Source organism: Carcharodon carcharias, chromosome 22 (genome assembly GCF_017639515.1).
Source record: "Carcharodon carcharias isolate sCarCar2 chromosome 22, sCarCar2.pri, whole genome shotgun sequence".
Taxonomy (NCBI): domain Eukaryota; kingdom Metazoa; phylum Chordata; class Chondrichthyes; order Lamniformes; family Lamnidae; genus Carcharodon; species Carcharodon carcharias.
Genome location: NC_054488.1, coordinates 50,691,104 through 50,709,691, shown reverse-complemented (window position 1 = coordinate 50,709,691; position 18,588 = coordinate 50,691,104). Strand labels below are relative to the sequence as shown.

The 18,588-nt window shown below is 41.9% G+C and overlaps 1 protein-coding gene across 7 annotated transcripts in view; it reads left to right on the top strand.

Annotated features, from left to right (window-relative positions):
• Positions 1-18,588, top strand: part of map2k6 (mitogen-activated protein kinase kinase 6) — a 98,135-nt gene that overhangs the window by 22,686 nt on the left and 56,861 nt on the right. For 6 of the 7 annotated variants that reach the window (XM_041216981.1, XM_041216979.1, XM_041216977.1 and 3 more), the window contains exons 2-4: positions 670-736; positions 11,149-11,197; positions 18,415-18,528. In XM_041216981.1, coding sequence (XP_041072915.1) covers positions 670-736; positions 11,149-11,197; positions 18,415-18,528 — 230 coding nt within the window. Of the gene's footprint in view, positions 1-669; positions 737-11,148; positions 11,198-18,414; positions 18,529-18,588 lie in introns of those variants that run through there. The other variant, XM_041216982.1, reaches the window with a different exon arrangement.

Genomic DNA, 18,588 nt, shown 5'->3' with positions numbered 1-18,588 from the left:
CCCCCATTTTATCTACTTCACACAGGCAGGAAACTTCATTTTTTCCATTCTAAAGGAAAGGTTGGACTTGTCCCTGATTATTTAAGTCCTTTAAAGCTGAGGCTTTGGTCAGCTGCAGAATAGATTACTAGAATGATAGAAGGGATGAGGATTATCAGTTATGTGAGGAGGCTGGAGAAAATGGGATTGCTCTTGAAGCAGAAAAGGTTAAAAAGAGGTTTAACAGGGGTGTCCAAATTAAAAAGGGAATTGGCCGAGTAAATAAGTTACCCCTGGCAGGAGGGTTAGTACCCAGGAAACACAGATTTCAGCTAACTGAAGGGTGAAATGAGAGAATTCTGGGATGCACTGCCTGAAAGATTGGTGGAAGCAGATTAAGTTGTAACTTTCAAAACCAAATTGGATAAATACTTGAAAGGGGAAAAAATTTAGGCCAACGGGAAATGAAGGGGATGGAATTAATTGGATAGCTCTTTCAAAGAACTGGTACAGACACTTTGGGTTGAATGGCCTCCTTCTGGGCTGTATGACTCTGTAATTTCAACTGCAGAGGAAGAAGTAAATTTTACCAAATAGAAGGCCATTTGTGAAGCCGTGATTCCACCTCAGTAAATGTGCTGGGCCCCTGGCTCATCGTCATCTCTCTTTTTGTGGTTTATGTCTTAACAGGTAAGAAAAAGAGCCGGGGATTGAAGTTGTCGAAGGAAGTTTTCGAGCAGCCACAGGCAAGCCCCACGTAAGTAACCACAGTTTTCTGAAACTCGGGATTATTCAATACTAGGCAATGTGCAAAGCTTTAAAAATCATAGAGGTGACCAGGTGGATAGCTTTTTGGATAATATTTTGAACAGATTATTTCATCAGAAATGGATGATATTTCACCATTACTGGTACAAATGTGACTGAAACACCATGGCCGTCTCTGCTGACTGGTAGGGTGGGATTGTTCTATGTAATATTTAATAAAATGATTATCAGTTGGCAAGTAGGACTTGCTGTTCCTGCAAAACCTGGTTTTTAATCTGTCACAGGAAATACGATTCTAACCAAAGGAAATAACCTACAAAAGAATAAATGATTCCTTTTGGTAATGGCAGAGTGTTGGCGAGGGTGGGCTAATGAGATGATCACAACTGACTACAAAACTTTTGAGGAGAGTTGGCGAGAGGAGCTGAGGTAGAGTTGAACTGCCATTGCTCGCAAAGTGAGTGTGTTGATTAGTTATTTGTTTGCTGGACAGTACGATGAGTGAGTCCTGGCACAGGGGCTAATCTGGGCTGTTCAATGGTTCAAATCTCTGTTGGTTGTGTTTAAAACCTGATCCAGGGCAGAGCAATTTACAATTTCATTAATTCATTCATTAGAGCAGAGTCTGAACTTTGGCATTTAATTTCTAGTTGGTATATTTGACAATTCCATGTTTCTTTTCTATCCTATTTATCTTCTTGCCTCTTTGAGAGATTGTACTGAAATAGGACCGGTTGTACTCAATATGATCCCAGTTTTATTTTGAGGGAATTTATCTCCTGTTAACAAAATGTTGCTGCTCAGACCCATCCCTGGTTCAGGCTGGTAATAATGAGGGAGAAGAGGTTTTTATCTGTTGAGGCTTCAGTTTAAAGTTCTCTAATGCCAAGAGGGCATTGCACTAATTTATTGTATACATGAATAATTCCTAACTGCTTTTTATAAAAAGGGAAACAAGTATTGAGTTCAGAGTGTGGAAAGCCTTGATGTCTGGCATTGTTGAGCAGTGGGATAGATGTTTGATTCCTCCCACTTCACTGAGCTCTTAGGTTTGATATGAATTGCAACCAGGCAGAGAGGCTTAGCAGGGGGAGAGAGATTAAACCAGATGAGTCTCCTACTAGCCTAAATATGTGTGCCTCCAAGTGTCTAGATCAAGATCAACATTGGAAGTGGCCTGAGTCTCACCTGCTTCTTAGGTGGTGGGAATGAAAGAAATTGGGGTTGAGGGCCAGAGAGAGGGCAGTGACTCAGAGGATGAAATAACTTTGAAAACTGATTGCAGCATCTCCCATTGTACCTAATGTAGAAAAACTGCAAAGACACTCTCAGATTGGTTATTTTGCTTTGGATTGAACAAAGCTCAGCTAACATGACTTGGTTGACCCTATTCTCTTGCTCTTTATTTTCATCATTTAGATTAGCTAATAATATTCAACCAAGTTTCAGACATCAGGAAGCCCTGCACCTGAGCCTTCCATATTTTAGGGGCTCGGAATAATGCCCCTTTGAACATTAGCGAGAAAACAGGAAGGCATTTCATTAATGCACATGTGGGAAAAACTGGACACAGCATTTATTTTATTTATGTATGTTGTTCCAACTTCAGATTTGCAACTATTGACACAAAACCAGCATACAAAAGAACTGAAGTTACTTAATTAAATATGACTATATTTTATGAGGGAAACTAAATCCCCTTTTAGTTAATATTGACTTTTTCTCTAGTGTTGCTGATGTGATATCCCTGGTGATGTGATGGATGTGTCCATGTTTCCCAGATGGATTTATTTCAGGATCGGAGTACGGTTCTTATTATATGCCTATGAAACCAAGAGTAGTAATGGTCATTGATTTACGAGTGTAACAATTTCAGAACTTCTCCAAAATTACAATTATGCCAAATATCATAAAGCTTGTAATGTGATTGACCTATCTCTCCAACACATCATGAAGTTAAAGTACACGAGGAAAGAAAAAATGTCATTTAAAAAAAAAATATGCATATGGATAAAACACTGACCTTGTGCAGTCGTCATCAAAAATCTAGCTTGCTGTGTATTCAGCCCACATGTGGTGTTGCTTAAATTCAAAATAGTGCCCAGAGAAATGCCATGAGGACAGCATTCCAGGAAGAATTCCTGTTGTGGGAAATCTGTTGTTGCGTTTAGACTTGCAAATGGAGTTCAAGGAGTGAAAGGAATTGGATTCTTATAGACTTGTCAGTGCACCTTTTTGGTTGGCTTTAATTTACCCCCAGTGAATAAAATGCAGAGTTCCTCTCAGGGCAGATCTGAACCGGGAAAGACTGGAAAAGCAGTATACTATTTAAATGGAGAGGGCTGGCAGAACCCGGTGGTACAGAAGGATCTGGGTGTGCCATTAGCCCATCTATATCCTTCCCCACTGTTCAAGTTTCAGTCAGATTGATTTTCAGCAACAAACTACTTACATTTATATAGCATCTTTAATGTAATGAAACGTCCCAAAGTGCTTCACAGGAACATAATAAAATAAAGCATGTCACTGAGCCACATAAAGAGATGTGAGGAACATAGGAATGTAGGACTTAGGAGCAGGAGTAGGTAATTTGGCCCTTTGAGTCTGCTCTGCTATTCAATAAGATCATGGCTGATCTGGTTTTGCTCTTAGCTCCACTTTCCTGCCTGCCCCCCATGACCCTTGACCCCCTTGCCTACGAAAAATCTGTCTAACTCAGCCTTGAATAAATTTAAAGACCCAGCTTCCACTGCTTTCTGGGGAAGAGAATTCCACAGACTAACAAACTTCTGAGAGGAAAAAATACTCCTTATCTCTGTCTTAAAAGAGAAACCTCTTATTCTTAAACTGTGACCCCTAGTTGTAGTCTCTCCCACAGGCGAAACATCCTCTGGATATTCACCCTATCAAGTCCCCTCAAGATCTTTTATGTTACAATAAGATCTCCTCTCATTCTTCTAAACTCCAATGGATATAGGCCTAACCTGTTCAACCTTTTTCATAAGCTAAACTCTTCATCCCAGGAATGAGTCGAGTGAACCATCTCTGAACCACTTCTAAAGCAATTATTATCTTTTATCAAAATAAGGAGACCAAAACTGCGGCCCTGTACAGCTGCAGTAAAACTTCCCTACTTTTATATTCCATTCCTCTTGCAATAAATGCCAACATTCCATTTGCCTTCCTGATCACTTGCTGTACCTGTACACTAACTTTTTGTGATTCATGTATGAGGACACCCAGATCCTTCTGTACCACCGGGTTCTGCCAGCCCTCTCCGTTTAAATAGTATACTGCTTTTCCAGTCTTTCTGCTAAAGTGGAGAAGTTCACCTTTACCTTCATTCTACTCCATCTGCCAGATTTTTGCCCACTCACTTAACCTGACCTCATACTCATGCCATCTCGAAGACCGCCTTTTTTCACCTCTCTAATATCGCCTGGCTCTGCCCCTATCTCAGCCCGGCTGCTACCAAAACCCTCATCCATGCCTTCATTACCTCTAGAATTGACAATTCCAACTGGTTGGCTGGTCTTCCATGTTCTACCCTCTGTAAACTTGAGGACATCCAAAACTCTGTTGCCGTGTCTTGCAGCAAGTTCCGTTCCCCTATCACCCCTGTTACTCATGATCTTCATTGGCTCCTGGTCAAGCAACGTCTTGATTTTAAATTTCTCATCTTTGTTTTTGAATCTCTCCATAGCCTTGTTCCCGCACTATCTCTGTAATCTCCTCCAACCCCACAACCCTCTGAGATAGCTATGTTCCTCTATTTTAATCGCATTACCATTGGTGGTCGTTCCTTCAACTGTGCAAGCCCCAAGCTCCAGAATTCCCTCTCTGCATTGCTCCACCTTTCTACCTCACTTCCTCCTTTTAAGGCTTCTCAAAACCAACCTCATTGGGCAAGCCTTTGCTCATGTCTCCTAATATACAAGATACACCAGATAAGAACACGTGGTGCAGAGGGTAACATCTTAGCATGGATAAAAGATTGGCTAGCTAACAGGAATCAGAGAGTAGGGACAAATGGGTCTTTTTCAGATTAGAAAGCTGTAACTAGTGGAGTGCCACAGGGATCAGTGCTGGGTCCTCAAACTTTTACAATCTATACCTTGACAGAGCTGCAATTTTGCTGAGTGTTCCCAATTCCTATCTACGTAGCTGAGTCCTCACAGACTCTCAGTATAGTCTCTAACCTGTAGGTTAATGGCTATCCACTGCATGATCTAGCAGTGTGGTGAGGAGATGAAAAGACAGCACAACGCAAACTCCACTGGATGTGCTTCCTTTACCAGTGTTATCCTGTGAATGAGATAGTCATGCCAGATTATACGATCGCAACATCTGCTCGTCGGGCTGGTTGCCCTCTTGTTGCTCTTGAGTTTCATTGGTGCCTTCAGCTATAACGGATGCTTTTCAGTGAGCTCGCATCATCCTTCCCCTCTCCTCCTGGTGCCCTATAGTGTTCACTCAAAAGACAAGGATGTGGAAGAATTACTCATGGAGATGGGACAATTTGTTTAGAGCATATTGTACTGTCTACAAACTCTGAGGATCTTGTCGCAGTAAATTTCCAAGGATAATGGACATCATGATTCATGAACTGAGAAGAATATTTGCGTGTTTTTTAAAGGACCTGCCTATGTATTATTGTTATGCTTACCAAACAAACGAGTAAGTATCATCAATTTTTCTTCACGCTGCAGTTGCACAAAACACTTTATTTGGTCTGCGTTTTCTCTTCTCTGTCCTCATGTCCTTTTATGCTCATTTGCATCAGCACGTGCACCTGCTGTAACCTTATCTGGCCCTTCCTGGGTCCTGTTCTCTTCTGCTCTCTCCTCTTTCCCTTACCTGACCATGGCACCTTTTCATTTTCTTGCTATGTTCAAATTGGCTTCCAAAAAAGGCGATTACACTTCAACGGGTGTAAAATGCTTTTGGGACATCCTGGGGATGTGCAAAGCACTACATAAATGCAAATTGTTCTTTGGTTCCATTAAAAAAAACCTATGGCTAACCAAGGAAGTTAAATATAATAGTAAATTGTAAGAAAAACGTCCAATCTGCAAAGATTAGCGGTAGGTCAGAAGATTGGACATAATTTAAAAACCAGCAAAGAATGACTAAAAATGAAGAGGGAGAAATTAGACTGAGGGAAAGCTAGCTAGAAATATAAAAACAGGCAGTAAGAGTTTCTACAAGTATTTTAAAAAGGAATAGGGTAACTAAAGTGACCATTGGTCCTCTACAGTGAGAGTCTAGGGAATTACTAATGGTGGAGAAGGAGATGGTGGAAGCATTGAACAGATATTTTGTGTCTGTCTTCACTGTGAAAGACACAAATAATGTCCCAGAAATACTTGTCACTCGAGATGAAAGGGAGGGAGACACTTAAACCAATTACAATCACCAGGGAAAGGGTACTGGGAAAACTATAAGAACTAAAGGCTGACAAGTCATGTGGACCTGATGAACTTCATCCTAGGGCTGTAAAAGAAAGGGCTGCGGAGATAATAGATGCGTTGGTTGTAATTCTCCAAAATTCCCTTAATTCTGATAAGGTCCCATCAGATTGGAAAATAGAAAATGTAACTCCTCTATTCAAGGGAAGAGAGAGAAAGAAAGCAAGCAACTATAGGCCAGCTATCCTAGAATGCTGGAATATATTATTAAGAAGGTTATAGCAGGGTATTTAGAAAATTTTAATGCAATAAGACAGAATCAATATGGTTTTGGGAAAGGCAAATCATGTTTGACTGATTTATTAAAGTTCTTCGGGAAGTAATGAGTAACGTAGATAAAGGGGAATCAGTAGATGTGGTTTTCACATTTGGATTTTCAAAATGCATTTGCCCAAGGTGCCACATCAAAGGTTACTACACAAAACAAGAGCTCGTCATGTAGGGGGTAACATACTTTCATGGATAGAGGACTGTTTGGCTAATAGGAAGCAGAGAGTAGGGATAACTGGGTCATTTTGAGTTGGCAAGCTGTAACCAGTGGAGTGTCACACGGCTGTGCTGTGGTCTCAACTACTTAGTCTATGACTTGGATGAAGGGACTGAATGTATGGTAGCACAGTTTGCTGATAACACAAAGGTAGGTATGAAAGTAATTGTGAGGAGGACATAGAGTCCACAGAGGTGTTTAGATAGGTTAAATGAGGGCAAAAATTGGCAGATGGAATGTAATGTGGGAAAGTTTGAACTCATCTGCTTTTGTAGGAAGAATACAAAAGCAGCATATTATTTAAATGTAGAAAGAGCTCTGTGGTACAGAGGGATCTGGATGTCCTGGTACATGAATCACAATGTTAGTGTGCGGGTACAGCAAGCATTTAGGAAGTCAAATGGAAAGTTGGTGTTTATTGAAGGGGAATACCACATCTGGTGTACTGTGTACAGTTTTGGTCTCCTTACTTGAGAAAGGACATAAAAGCATTAGAAGCAGTTCCGAGAAGGTTCATGCAACTGATTCCAGGGATGAAGGGGTTACCTCATGAGGATAGGTTGGACCAAGTTGAGTCTGTATCCAATTGAGTTTAGAAGAGTGAGAGGTGATCTTATTGAAACATATAAGATCCGAAGGAACTTGACAGGTGGGTGCTGAGAGGGTGCTTTCCCTTGTGGGAGAGATTAGAATTAGGGGTTACTGTTTAAAAAAAAAAAATAAGGGGTTTCCCATTTAAAATTGAGATGAGAATTTTTTTCTCTGAGGGTAGTTGGTTTGTGGAATTGTCTTCCTCAGAGAGCATTGGAGGCAGTGTCATTGAATATTTTTAAGGCTGAGTTAGACTGACAAGGGAGTCAAAAGGTACAAGGAGTAGACGGGAAAGTGGAGTTAAAGCCACAATCAGATTAGCTATAATATTATCAGATGACAGAGCAGGCACGAGGGCTAAATGGCCAACTCTGCTCCAAGTTCATGTTTGTATGTATAAAAGTGTTTGGAGCTGCTTCTTAGGTTATGGAGTTGAAGTAAAGAAATGTTCTGAATGTAATATGAAATTCAAGCACATGGACTGCATAAAGTTAATAAAACAAAGATCTTTTATTCCGCTGGCACCAATCTTTACCAACAGTAATGGAAAAGCTTAGCTTTGAAAAACAGACTATTTATGCTGGGCATTAACGGCCAATGCTCCAGATCTATCAGGAGAGCTCAACTCCTGATCTTTAACCAGCCAATAGCAGAGTTCAGTTGGCGGAGCTCCTATTGCTAATTTCCAATAACCACATGAGCAAGATTCCCTTGTCTCCCAGGCACAAGGGGAATATCCCTCTCCTTGCTTCTTGGACTCATGGGTGCTGGCCAGCCTCCAGCAGCTGTACGCCCGCTCCACTTCCACTTCCCAGTCCTCTAGCCAGTGTTAGAGGCTTTGAGTTGCCTAATTGGAGGTCTGGGCTCCTCCATGCTGCAACTCTCAAGTCCTGCTTTTCTGCTCCTGCTCCTCACCGTAGCCCTCGCTCCACCCTGCTCCCTGCACGGAGAGGCCCACCGGAACTGACCTGTTCCTCTGCCCGCTGCTCTCTCCCATCATTGCCACCTGCTGGCGGAAACCAGCTATATGAATCTATAAAATACTCTTGTTAAAGAACGTGAAACGTCTAGCAAGATGCTAGTTCTCTGCAGCTGTGTGGAGCACAAACCGCATTAAACCCAGATGTTTAATGGTGATGTTCGCTATTCCTCTGAGAAGAATTGCCAATAATTAGAAATTTGTGATGTTGGAATGCATCATCTGCAAAATATCAAAAGGAAAAACAAATGAAACTGATTTCTCTGCTGCAACCCAGGAGACTGAGAGGTTTCCTGTGCAATCAGCCATGTAAGCTAATGTTCACTCATAATACAGGCAGACCTGGCCCATCCTTAAGGTACCTGATGTTCTGATGCGTTCACGCACCCCTTTTGAAGGACTCGCATTTCACATTGACTTGAGGTGCACCAGATTGGAAGAAATTTTATTTGCTGAAACCGGAATCACAGAAACACACAGTGCAGAAGAGGCCCTTCGGCCCATCGAGTCTGCACCAACATGTGAGAAACACCTGACCTACTTACCTAATCTCATTTACCAGCACTTGGCCCATAGCCTTGAATGCTATGACGTGCCAAGTGCTCATCTAGGTACTTTTTTAAAGGATGTGAGGCAACCCGCCTCCACCACCCTCCCAGGCAGTACATTCCAGACTGTAATGTAGTTGAAACGAGATATTCTAGTTGTCCTGTGGATTGTGCATGAAAGAATGCACATGATGTAGGTGTGTGCCAGTTCCCTTTTTAAGCAGAAAATCATTTCTAATTTGCCTAAATTATTGTTATAATTACAAAAATAAAACAGAAACCTGTGCTTTTATTCATTGTAAATATACTCTGATGTTAACAACTTCTCTATTTAAAAAGATGGGTTATATTTTTTACAGTATACTGCTTAAAAATCTATCGCAATGACCTAAATGTAACTTGGTGTCAGCTGCGATAGTCGGTATCTGTCAGGTTCAGAGCTTTGATTCTCATGCCTCCTTTCACTTTGCATTCGGCCTTATTCTTGGTCTCTGGGTTTATACAAAGTCCCATTTCCCTTTCGGTCCTGTGTTCGCTGACCTACAGTGGCTGCAAGTTGAGCAACGCCTCAATTTAAAAATTCTGATCCTTATTTTCATATCCATCCATGGCCTCAACCCCTCCCTATTTCTGTAATCTCCTCCGGCCCCATATCATGCTCTTCTAACGTTGGCCTCTTGAGCATCCCCGATTTTAATCTCTCCACCAATAACAGCTGTGTCTTCAGCTGTCTAGGCCCTAAGCCCTGGAATTCCCTCCCCATACCTCTCTGCCTCTTTGCCTTGCTTTCCTTCTTTAAGACACTCTCATTGGGCCAAGCTGTCGGTCATCTGCCCCAATATCTCCTTCTGTAGTTTGATGTCATATTTTGTTTTATAATGCTCTTGTGAAGCACCTCCGTTTCATTACTTCCAAGGTGCCAAGCTGAACTGCTGAGCGCATTGCTGGCCTCTGCCAAATGTATCTTCCTCTTGTCATCAAGTTGTCCAAATCTGCGGATCTGTTCTTATTGCACTGCTTAAGGCTCCCAACATTGCATTGGCCAAAAGTGTTTTTCTGTTTTGTAAGAAATTGTATTGTGGAATCTAGAAGCAGTTAATTCATGAACATTATCAGAGCTCCAGTCGGGGTTGTGGGGAGGACATCCCTATGAGGCATCTTCTCATAGGAAAGGAGAGAGCTACCCATCCGTGATACTCTTGCGCATGTGAAATACAGCCAGAGGGCTGGGAACAAGTTTTAAAAGTGGTTTAAAAAAAAAAAACCCCAGAAATAATTAAGGTGAAAGTGCAGCGAGTTGAGTTGTATCTGTCTTTCCAGTTTTGCCTGAGGAGGTGGAATTGAAAAATTGACATCTGTTTGGATGTGGTGTAGAAATATTCCTGGAATAAAGAGCAATTCCAGGCACTCAATTTATACATGCTTCTCAGTGTTTAAATATATGAATAAAATGCAAGATCTGTTTTCCCTGTTCTCGATCCAGTTTCCTTCCCTTTGGTGGTGGGGTGGAATTCTAGGCTGTGGAACTCTCCATGCTGTGCAGTTAGCTGCCGAAGGAACGTGAACCTTTTCTGCTGTTAGTACTAAATGTAGCATTCCAGCCAGGCTTGTTGAGTAACAGCTAGCCCTGGCACTCGAGAGTTGTCATCTTCAGAATTTACTGGTCAGGCTGTGTTTGTTACCCTGTATGTTATTTTTAAAAAGCCGCAATAACATTGTTTTAGGATCACAGAAGGAGACTGTTTGGCTCATCATGATTATGCCGGGTGTCTGAAAGAGCTACTGATTTTAGTAATTGTCTCCTTTTTTTTTCCCCTGTACCCTTTTGAATTTTTAGTTTTTCAATTATTTATCATTTCTTTAAGAAAGTCTATTCAGGCTCTGCTTTCAACATTGTTTTCGGAAGGCTGTTCCATGTTTTAACTCTTATCTAAAACACATACTTACTAACCCCATCTTTGTTCCTGAGATGATTGTTTAATTCATGCACCCTAATACGAGAACTCCCTAAAACACCCACGTCATTGACTCGCCAGCCAATGGAAATCCATTTTTGTTACCTACCCAAAGCCCCTAATGTTTTCGAACACCTCCACCAGATCTCCCCCTTAGATCTAATGAAAAGCACCTCAATTTCTCCAATCTGGTTTCACAACTGGCCTCTTGGTTTGCAGCATCATCTTAATGAATCCCTTCTGTATCCCTAACACTTTTTTTGTTGCTCCTTAGCTCATGTGAAGCATGTTCCCTCACGTGTTGTATGGGATTATCGAGTTTGTTTTCTGAGAAATCATGTGGTAGCTGAATTCTTTTGCTTTCTCTCGGCAGTCCACCAAGAGATCTGGATTCAAAGGCTTGCATTGCTATCGGTGAAAAGGTAAGAGTCATTGCTCCCCGTAGTGACCAGCTTGTTTGGAAACATGGCGTGTGGAAAGAGTATGACACAAAACTATTGAGATGTGGCTTTATGGCAAAGCTTTGCCTGACAAATTTCATATTATCCATTTGTTTTGGAATTCTTGGCAACAAAATTTTAAGCTGTAACAAATCCTTAAAAACAAAGTGAGCGAGCTGCACTTTTTCCTGGGTAACAGGATGGCATTGTCCCTTTAAGGAATTTACAAGTGGAAGCCAACACTATAATTTCATGAATTAAATTGTAAACTGCTTGTTCACTCAGATCAGAGACATGCATGACAATGTTATTTTTAGGGTTTGTTTATTTGTGACATACGATAAAAGAACATGGAGTTTTACAACACAGATTCAGCCTGTCTTCAGTCTAATAGGCCTATGCCAGTGTTTATGCTGCACATGAGCCGCCTCTCACCTTCACCTCATTGGTGGACTTGGTTAGTGATCAAGACGCTGCTGATTTTTGACATTGTAGTCCTCTGTCCTTGCGTTCGTAGAATTCTCCTGAGTAAAACCCTGTAAATGTTTGAGTAATTATCTGAGAATAAGGGCCTGTTTAGTATTTTGAGCTAGGAATTGATTGGATGGGAAGCGCTGTTATAGATGTCAAATTTTGGCAAACAATTGCCGTGTGTTCTGTCCAACCTTGCCAAGCCTGAATTTGATGCCCACAATAAGATCAAATACATCGTTTTTCATTTATCTTTAATTGTTACAAGATTGCAGGGGTTTCTTCAAGGCAGATCTATCCCTGCAGTATTACTTCTAAAGGAGCAACACCATAATGATTAAACTTCTGACGCAGGTATATTTGTTGCTGTGCTGGCTTTATCCACTGGAGGGCAATGCACCACTGTTGCATGACATTCCCAGCCTAAAGTATTACAGTTCCACTCAGCTAGAAATAGGCATCACTTCATTCAGTTTTTATTGTTTTTCAAAAGCCTTTCTCTACTGACCCAAGTTAAAACTAGAATCTATTTTCCATCATTTTTTTAAAAATTAAATTTGTTTGTAAAAGCATTAGCATGCAATCTGCATGATGATTTAAGGTGAGGAATTTACTCTATGCCCTCACAAGAGACGGAAAGAAAGAGCCCAGCAAGATAATGGGCAGTCTGACCCCTCACACAGGCAAGAGGATGTTGCAGGGCTCATAGGGGTCTGAGCAATGGCCTTGAGAGCGCATATCTGTGGAAACGCTTCCACACACAAATCTGGCAGAGGTTTGGAACTCTCTTTTGCAAACACCAATTGATTCTGGATCAGTTGTTAGTTTTAAATCTGAGATTAATAGAGTTTTGTTGTCCCACAATATTAAGGGATATGGGGCTAAGGCAGGTAAGTAGAGTTAGGCAGATCAACCATGATTTAATTGAATGGTGGAACAGGCTTGAAGGGCTAAATGGCCTACTCCTCTTTCTACGTTCCTATCAAAGGTTGCGCTTGTCACGAGGTCTTATATGGCCCTCTCTCCTTCCTCTGTCAGTCGGAGGGGGAAAGTTGCTTTGTGGGGTGGGGTGCTGGAGGGGCTATTTAAAAGGTGGCATTTGCAACAGCCAGGAAAAGGCTTTCCTAATGGTACCTGACCGCTGCAAGCACAACCTGTGAACCACTTTGGTTCTGACCACCTTGGCATCATCTTGCAGAAGCAGACCTCCCTGTCGCTTGCCATTTCAACACACCACCCTGCTCTCATGCCCACATGTCCGTCCTTGGCTTGCTGCAATGTTCCAATGAAACCCAACGCAAACTGGAGGAACAGCACCTCATCTTCTGTCTAGGCACTTTACAGCCTTCCGGACTGAATATTGAATTCAACAACTTCAGACCATGAACTCTCTCCTCTATCCCCACCCTTTTTTCTTATGCCCCTTTTTTCAATATTCACCTTTATTTTTTAATTTTTATTTTTTATCCACTTATTTTTATTCATTGTTTTATCCCCACTTTTTATCCTATTTTCAATCTTTTTTTTCCTGCCACTGTTCCTTTCCCTCCCACAAGGGGCACCTGTCACTTGTTCATGTTGTTCTTTCCAGAGTGCTTATCCTTGTCCTGCTATTGCTACATTCTGCTTTTACATAATGCCACTATCAGCACCTCCTTTAGCCAGCACCACTACCAATAACACCCCCTTTGTCCTTTTGTTCATGACATTCCTGTCAATCTCTCCTTTGCCTCCACCTATTGCTAGCTTTTTATCCAGCTCCACCACCTCACCCCTTAAACAGTATAAATTTCATCGCATTTTTTACTTCTCTTTAGCTCTGAAGAAGAGTCATACGGTGTCTAAGTGTTAACCCTGTCTTTCTCTCCACAGATGCTGTTAGACCTGCTTAGTTTTTCCAGCATTTTGTTTCAGATTTCTGGCACCTGCAGTATTTTGCTTTTATTCAACAGAGTTTTTTCTGAACCTGGCTCAAGACATTGTGCAGACAACCTGTAATGTTGTGGTTTTGATTTATCCGAGAGAGAGAGAGAGTGACAATCATCGTGTCAGAATGTTTGCTAACGCATATTTTCACACTCCAACTGTTCACGGGATTTCCGCTGCTGGAGGCAGTTTGGTCTTGTGCAAAAACCTTCCCTTTTCCTTGGAATTAGCCATGGTGTGTGCACAGCTGCAAGTCACAACCGTGAGTTTGCCTGGCAGAAGAGATTGAGACTAACAAACATCCTCAAAATTACATCCTGCCATTTGCTTATGCCACTGAAATACCTGTAAGGAGATTAGGATGGGGCATTCCTTCTCAAGGGAAATTGGCGATGGGCAATAAATGCTGGTCTTGCCAGAAATGCCCGCATCCAGTGAACGAATAAATAATAAAAAAAAAATTCCCCGGGAAGACCCATACGGATGGTATAAAGCCAGACGAGCTAAAGTATCCCAAGCTTGACTGCAGCCAGGGGTCTGGAAGGACCATTTCAGTTGGCTACAGCACACTGTCTCAGAATACTGTTGCTGGGCCCTACCCAGTGGCACCTGCTGCAATTGTGGGTGTTGAGTAAGGTCCTGATGCTCTCCAAAGCAAAAGAACCAGATGGTGCAAGTTCACAACAACTGAGAAAGGATTTTTGGTCCATCTTGATTCATCAACTTAATGAAACCCTACTGTCCCTTCCACCAACACATTCCATTGTGTTTTTTAAAAGCTAGGGCTTCTTGTCTGCAGTGAGCTACCCACTCATTCTCGTCTCTCACATCAGTGTGGTACTGGGAAATCCGATGTCAGCAAAAGTGAATGTTTTGGGAGAGAAAGGGAGAAACCTGTGGGAAAATGCACTGTTCACACACACAAAGGGCAAGAAACTATCACTGCAATCTGTGATAACCTGCCCCTAATGTTCCTCTAGGGGGCAGCAGCAGTATTATAAATAAAATTGAAAGACAATCAATGGTCCAAGTACAAAAGCTAACAGAGCTTAAATGCAACTAGAAAATGTTTGGATGCTTGAAGTATATTCCAATCCCCGAGTATGAAAGATGTCTTCATTACGTTAGCAGTGACCTTTAAAGTACGCTTTAAATCTGTTGTACTTAGAAAGCAGCAACTGAAGTTGAGTGTTTGAATTATTTTAGTTATTGTCATTTTGAAGTACAGAACTCTTGAGTATTTCTGAAAAAAGAAACATGTTGTCACAGCTTTTCGTCTTGCATTCATCAGGACAGAATTCGCAAGAATACCAACTTTAAAGGGAACAACAATTTATACTGATTGAGAAGAGAATGCTGATTGGTTGGCAAGTGGACTCTGGTAGATGTGTTGCCATGGAGAATGCACCAAGGAGCAGTTAACTGCCAAGCTTATGTTTAAATTCAAACCAGGCAGATTGACTCTGATTGATCAAGGCATTGACTTGGGGAATGAACCAGGGAATGGCTGCCCAGCAAGCTTTTTATTTAGTTGAAAAATGCTTGATGCGTGGGCACTTTTGGTCCTGAAAAGTGCACAGTCTATCTCAGATTACCGTGGAAGGTTAAGGTGTCCCAAAAATTTGAGCAACAGCCGAAGCTAGCCATTTCACACTGCTACTATGTGGTTGCAACACAAGTGGTATTCTCCACCAACAGGATTTTACCGTCAAGACAAATAGATGTTCTGCCATCACCCAAATGAGTAATGTGCTATATGAAATTCAGCCCTGATGTGATGCCAGGAACGTAGGCCATACGTTCCAACGATTGGCAGATTGTATCAAACAGCATCTCCCTTCAGCTATTTGCAACAGGAAAAGAACTGGCCATACCCAACCAGCCCGTGCTTGCAAAACTCAAAAATATAATGTCCAACATTAGATGTGGTTCTGAAATTGGACAACACTTGCTAAACATCCTGATTGTGCTAAGAAGCACACTGCCAACCCAATTTAAAATGATCACAGTGTGGCTTACTTAGGCATGCTAGAAGCTACACATATTCACTCACAGGGCCTTGTCCTTTGCAGACAGAAGGAGCACGTCCACTTGTTTTTCAATTAAACAAAGGCTTGGGGACAGGCATTCCCTGGTTCATTCTCCATGTCAATGCTTTGACCAATCAAAGACTACCTGCCTGGTTTGAATTTGGACAAAAGCTTGGCAGCTAACTGCTCCCTGGTGCATTTTCCATGGCAACACCTCTACCAATCAGAGTCTACTTGCCAATCAATCAGCACTCTCTTCTCATGCAGTATAAATTGTTGTTCCCTATACAATTGGTATTCTGGCGAACTCTGTCCTGACGAGTACAAGATGAAAAGCTTCGAAAGCATTACTTTTTTTCAGCAATATTTTAATTATAAAGGGATCTAATGAAATAATGGGAATATTGCAAGTGCAGTGTTTGTCCAGTGAAAACAAGCCTGAGACAACATTAAGACAAATGAAGGGCCAGTGGTGAAGCCTCAGAGGATGTCTTTGCCTGCAGGTCCTTTTCAAATGATGATACATAAACAAGCAGGGCATTACTGTTTGAAAACCTTTCCTGTACAAGTAGGGAGTCAGCATTTTGTTAGTTGCTGCTGCTGATTGAAGCAGACCTTGATGAAAGCCATCCCATGCCTTTGAGTATGTGCTCCCCCTGGAGCTTTGACGATGTGACCCTGGAACAAGGGTTAGAAAGTTGAGGTGTCTGACACTGTCTTGGATGATGCAGTCCAAATCCATGCACTACTTTCTATTGTAGAAGCATGGTCCATTTAGTGTGTATTGGAAATTTTTCCTCCCAAGTTTCTAGCTTATTAAATCCAGCTGGGAAACTTTGTGCAACAGAAGTACTGTATGGATACTGTATTGATGCAGAGCTCAAATGACGCTCAAACACTGATTGCGTCCATCTCTATTGGTTATCAAGTTTCTGAAGGAAAGTGAAGAAATTGTGCTATCCTCATCCTTCCACCAAACCTCTTCACAGAAACAATGACGCATCTTTGCTACAGAAGCTAGTCTGCCCAGAACACTTCAGCCGTGTGGTACTGAGGCTTCAATAAGCCAATCAGACTGTAATGTTCCAAATTTGATTTTGGAGCAGAATATGTTATGGCCTGCTCTGCTCTGCTGAAGTTATCACGCAGATAAGAACTTGGGTACATGCTTAACCTGATGCCTTCAGTGATTTCATTTTTAAAAAATTACCAATTAATACAAGCAGTTGGAAATGGCCCATTACTTTCTTAACCCTGATAAGACACATCTCCTAGGTAATCTTTGATATATAATAAAAGGTACCTCTACCACGTATGTTCTATCTCTCAGGCTTCAAAAAGAGGAAACAGAAACAGTCATTTGGATTGAACAAATTCCTGCAGCAAAGGAAAATACTTTTGTTGACACAAGAACCAGAATATCTGCAACTTCTGACTGACTTGGCAAAAAAATATCAAGAGTTTCTTTTGGTGAATGGGTGAAAAAATACACGAAATGAGTGCAGTGCTAACAAGGCTAGTCTGTTTGAAAGTCTGGATTTAGTGCACAATCTGGGCCCTGATCACTGTGTCCTGTATTTGAACTTGCCTGGAGGTGCTAAACAGATTGCGGCAGGTTTAGCACTTGAGCACTGATTAGACGCAATTTTCATGGAGCAGTGTGCTCGAGCTCTTTACAGCTACTGACACTGAAGATGTGGAGTGCTCAGGCTGGTATATACTGACACTTTGCAGGACGGTTCAAGGTTCAATGGAGAGGCTGCAGAGGTTCTCAGACACAGCAGTGGGGCTCTTGGTGGAGGAGCTCAGGCGGAGGAGGACATCCTGTACCTGCAGCGGGGAAGGAGTCAATCTCTCCCTCCTCTTCCTCTCTCCTGCAGCAGTTGGTGCTCTGCCTGCCCCATGTCTGTATCCCATTCTTCTTACAGACCCAGCCAGATGCCCATGGCCAAACACTCCCCCTCTCTTGGCCATTCCTACAAGGTGGAGCTGCACAATACTTACTCCGTTTAGGTGAAATCCTCACAGAACTTCCAGAATAAATGTTGCTCGGGTTTTGATGAAGTTTTGACAGAGGACTTGATTTTAACCCTTAGGTGACTGGGTTTTGAATAAGTTAAAATCAGGCTCAAAATATTTTAGAAAGTCTCCACACGTCCTCTTTGCAGTTCTCCCAGCGGCAATGACCATGAAATGGAGAATATTCCTGAGAGTAATTCGGAGCAGTCAGAAAATTGTTACCGCTTAAAAAAAAACAATTATTTTCCTCAAAATGCTTTCTCAAAATTCTTAGTTTTTTTGATTACCCATTGTCTTCCAAATAGATTTTGGTAAAATTTCCCAAGCAACAGAGAATGCAGCGTGTCTCCATCTCTGGATGTTAGTAAACAGCAACAAGCCTTCATTTGTTTCGGGATGTGCTTACAGCACTAAGCACTTGTGGCCTGAAGTGGATGATCCATGTCATACACCAGTTCCCATTCAGCAGCAAAATTATACACGGTGTACAAGATGACATAATGTCCCTGTCCTTTAAACAACAGAGACTGACTCAGATTAGCTGGAGATCTATATCCCCATGATGCATTACCTTCTGTGAATTCGTTGGCAGCTCTTGTGTGCAATTCTATCTGTCTGAATACCAAGCTGGCAGTACTGTAGGGCAAAATGTTCTTGTTGATGGTGAGTTCTTTGACAGTGTGCGCTGTTTCTTTATCTGCCCTGGTTGGCCCATTTACTGGAGACCATTAAACTAAGTCTTTGTCCTTGCAGAATTTTGAAGTGAAAGCTGATGACCTGGAGCCATTATCGGAGCTGGGACGCGGTGCGTATGGGGTGGTGGAGAAGATGCGTCACACACCCAGTGGTACGCTAATGGCTGTAAAGGTAAGGCCAGCACTCTGCATTGATGCTAATTTCCGGTGCATCCAAGGGGAGGGAGGAGAC